Genomic DNA, 4,570 nt, shown 5'->3' on the forward strand with positions numbered 1-4,570 from the left:
ATTGCACAACAATGAGGAAAGATAGATAGACAAACATAGATAGATTGCATACAATGGTTATGAATGAGTGATTGTGAGCAAGATAGGTGCAAGTAGGGTTGCATAATCACATAGAAGAGGCCACAATAGAGTCATGAGAGATTATATTTTAGAAATTTTAGTTTTAACTCCAAAAATATTTTTAAAAAACGAAAAAAATGATCAAGAGATTTGTTTTTTGACAAAAAGCTAGAATTTTAAAAATCCTAAAATATCTTAAAAGAAAATTCTAAAATTTTATTTTATTTTTTTCAATTAAAATATCAATTACTTCATATATACTAATCATTTGCATTGAAACCAAGTACCACACTCCTATAACTAACTCCTTTTTTAACTTTATAACAATTGGTTGAAAAATGATTTTTCAATGAAGAGAGAGAAGGAATATGAGCAAATCATTTGTGGATAATATAAAGAAGGCCAAACAAGATCATTGCAAAAGTGAAGAGAGAAGAGGATTATTTTCCTTTTCTTTTCAGGATGGGACTAAAAGGCCCAATTCTGAGTTTATTTTTTTCTAATGACTAATGCTCTAGTCTATGTTTGGCCAGATAGTAAATGTAGATAGTATTGATTTGGCTCTTTCCTTGTTGCTAATGTTTTCTCCCTCTGTAACATTGTTGATCTATTTGTCTATAAGTTTCTTTTTTGCAATCTTCAAAATAAGTGTTGATATAATCCTCAATATCTTAAATGTTTTTTTGACACTATTATTGTCACTCATCATGTCACTTATTCTAACACATAGATTGGTATACTTGCATAAAGCTTTTACCAAGGCCTATTTCAATAGTAGGGTCCAACAATACGAAATATTTCACACATATTCTCATCTTAAATTTTATCAATACGTATGCCATTTGTTGCAGTGTTGGGTGCTTTTCAACTAATGGAAAGTGAAACTAGGGCAGAATGATGACTTCGTAGCTCCTTCCTATGATCAAGTCTTAAATCCCAATGAAGTGTCGTTTTAGAGGAGCAAAGCTAAGATTTTGTCTTCTGGACAAGGGGTTGAGCCTAATTTCCCCTTATCTCTCACTCTCTTTGAACCAAGTGTGGTGATTAGTCTACTCTCAACCATGATTGATTACAATGTGATATACTTGGTTGGGAACTACAATGTTATTAGTGTGACTGTTATGTCTATAGCTTTATTGTGATAGTAAACCTAAGGTTGCCTAGTTGACACAATCCAAAAATTCCAATGGAGTTTGGGTGGTGACGACTAGAACAGGATCCTGAATGTTACCCTGTGGGTACATTACATAAGAGGAGATGTAATTCACCTTAGTGAATGATTGTAAAATAAAAAGACACTTAAGAATAAATCTAAAACATGTTCAAACCCAAAAATACTCATAAATGCTAGTTGTGCAATGAATTTATCGTAGTCCCCATGAGTTTTCCTACATAAAGGACATGTTGTGTGACTATAGTTTTCTATTCTTGGAAAAGTATGTATCAACTCACCATGGGCTAGATGTGTGTGTACATGGGAGTGTAGATTGCATGTCTTTTGAAAACCAACTCACTTGCATTTGGAAGAAATCAAGTAACACTGGTTTCGACAATTCTCATGGACATAGAATGCAGCACATGGACACCTCACACATATCCCCACCCACAAATTTGTTAAACAATCAAGTAACACTTGTTTTGACAAATCTTATAGACAAGGAATGCACCAACACACCCACACACAAAGGCCCACAAAATGAACCCTTTTTACACAAGAAGTAGCTATTTTTGTTGTATATAAATTACTAAAAGATACTTTACAATGTATTGTGGTGTATAAAAATGTTTGTGATCATATGACCCAGAATGTGGGTGCCAACTTAAGTAAGAGGGGTTGGGATTAGTTTAGAAAAATGTGGTAAAGCGCATGCGAGTAATGACGAAGATCTCTGCAAGATAAAATGTATGAAGAAGTGAGCTTGCTTCAATTGACATTAAACAGCGAGTGGAGACTTGGTGACATTGGCTGCTTAAATACAATTAGTTAGGGGCATTTTTGGAAGACGAAAGTGGTGTAGATGGAGGCACACTCCCACTCCTCGGGACAGATATTGTGGAGGAGGTCAGCTAACTCTGGTGATCGTTCATTGTGGTTGGCGAGAGGATTAGGGCAAGATGATGATGATGGTGGTGGTGGCAAAGCCTGCGTATATTTGATGTTGTTGTGGAGGAAGAGCTGCTCTCGGACGAAGTCATGGAAGTTGGACTTGGAGAGCAAGCGGAGGCCGCAGTCGTGAGCGAGGGAGACGAGGGCGTCGAAGGGGACGAGCCACTCGGGGCAGTGGTAGACGGCGTCTTCGAGGTGGAACTCGTATTGGATACCGAAGGAGTGGTCGAAGGGGAGGAGGCCACGTGAGAGGGCGAGGGCTCTGGAGAAGCTGCGGGGGTCGAAGGAGACGCGGAAGAGGGAGTTGCCGAATACGAATTGGCCAGTGTTATCATTATTGTAATTATAAGCGGAGCCGGCCGGCTGGTGGCTTGATTCGAGGAGCTTGTGGAGGATGCGGGAGGAGTCGGGGAGGGTGCCGATGAAGAGGCCGCCGGGCTTGAGGAGGGAGGAGACGTTGAGGAGGGCCTGGCGAGCCCGGCGGGCGGAGGACCAGGCGTAGTGAAACGCAAACTGGCAGCTGCAGACGTCGAAGCCGACGGCGCCGCCGCCAACTCCGGTATCCGCAGCAGCAGCGGCGGCTTCGGGGAAGGCCGGGGAGAAGCAGTCAGCACACAGCAGGCGTGCTGGGAAGGCGCAGCCCTCGGCCGCGTAGCGCCGCTTGGCGTGCTCCAGCGACGCCCCCACCACGTCCGCCCCGACGTACATGCCCACCACCACCCCGGCCTCCTTCCACTTCCCCATATCCCCCCCCTTCCCGCACGCCATGTCCAGCACCGCTAGCTGCTGCTGCAGCTCACGACGACGTCCTCCTCCTAACGTCGACGACGACTCCTTTATCAGCTCCCCCGTTATCCAGCCGTGCAGCTTCTTCAGCTGCGCTATCGGGCTGCTGCCCGCACCGGCCCTGGCAGCCTCCACCGCCTCCGCCCTCCCCACGTCTGCTGCATCATCATGATGACCTCCCGAGCCGCCGGCGTCAACTACTACTGATTCCCCAGCTTCCATCGCCGCTAGTTTGCTGCTCTTCCGCTGGCACAGCTCCCTATAGTGTTGTGCTATCAGCATATGCACCTCCTCCGCTGAGGGTATATTGATCGGCGACTGCCAGGTTTGCTGCGAGGTCGTAGCTGGGGGCGACAGAGAGCGCAACGTCGCACATGACGCAGAAGAAGAGAAAGGACTCGGAGACGCGTAGAGCATCATCGTGTACTAAGCTAGAGTAGCTTGACTGCTTCTAATCAGAACGTAGGCGGGGTGAGACAGAGCAAAGCCAGCACAGGAAGAGGACAAGCATGGGTCATCGCGAGCCCAAAAGAGGACGAGCACGGGCCATCATTAAGGTGCTAGCTGAGGCTTAACGTTGCTTCTCAGCTAATAAGGACTAGAGCCTTGCTAACTTCCAAGCCTTTCTTTTGCGACCTTCTCTTAGTTGTACCTAAGTTGAGCCCGAAAACCTCATGCTTATATATAGCAACATTATCGAATTGCGCAAAAATTTAATCAACGACACCCTCAACTAGGCTTCAACTAGCCCCCATGTGCACCACAAGGTGAGCACTAGATCCTTAAAATGCTTTCTTTAGAGCCGTTATACAACTTTCTTCCTCCAAACTCGCCCTACTCTTATCATTTTCAAGAAGGTGGTTCCTTGGTGGTCCCTCATTCTAATACTTTTTATTACAAAGACAGCTCGTACGCGGATTTGCACACCTCTGGCCTAGCTTCTGGACCCGCCACACACACATCCCCCTAGGATAAGTGCTCTTTAAAATAGCATTTCCCTTCATAGCACGGGGCTTGTCTATCTCAAGAAATCCCTTCTTTACTATTGATTATTCATATAATGAGTGTACTAGAGAAAGTTAGTCTCTCGTGTCACACACAACCACAAGATGAAGTAAATCACCATTTTATACCTTTTAGTAATAAGAGGGCTAAAACACTATTGGTCATGGTCATAACAAGCAAGTGTTCAAAGTGAGTGTTCAAGGCTCCTTTTCCAAGTCACTGGTCATGGGGCAATATTGTACAAAGATGCACTTGCTTATTTTCAAAGGTGTTTCGTGATAGAATATTGCCTCATAATTATGATATCATCATGCATGGAGTCTTGATTTGAACTTGGATATTTTTTGTAAATCTCCCTTCTATGTTCTTAACCTGTTTTAGCATAAGATCACGAAGAAAAGGTCAAGGAAAGTTTAGGGTCCCCTTTCCTTTTACATGCAAAGTGCTAGTTTTATAGAGCATATTCATTTAATTATAAGGAAAGCATTAATGCCATTTATACTCACCCTATTCATAGAGACTTTGCAACTCTTGAGGTTTTTGCCTTCCATCATGGAATTTCATGATAACCTATTGATTCATTCTCCTATGCATATTTTGTTTTAGGAAATG

General features: G+C 43.5%; 1 protein-coding gene across 1 annotated transcript; it reads right to left on the bottom strand.

Annotated features, from left to right (window-relative positions):
• Positions 1-1,796: 1,796 nt before the first annotated feature.
• LOC148009531 (mRNA cap guanine-N(7) methyltransferase 1-like) lies at positions 1,797-3,669 on the bottom strand. Its single transcript, XM_087672959.1, has one exon. The coding sequence runs from the start codon at positions 3,371-3,373 to the stop codon at positions 2,045-2,047; it is 1,329 nt and encodes a 442-aa protein (XP_087529085.1). The 5' UTR covers positions 3,374-3,669; the 3' UTR covers positions 1,797-2,044.
• Positions 3,670-4,570: the final 901 nt, after the last annotated feature.

Source organism: Lygodium microphyllum, chromosome 30, assembly GCF_053477565.2.
Source record: "Lygodium microphyllum isolate KBCC chromosome 30, Lygodium_microphyllum_v1.1.10, whole genome shotgun sequence".
Taxonomy (NCBI): domain Eukaryota; kingdom Viridiplantae; phylum Streptophyta; class Polypodiopsida; order Schizaeales; family Lygodiaceae; genus Lygodium; species Lygodium microphyllum.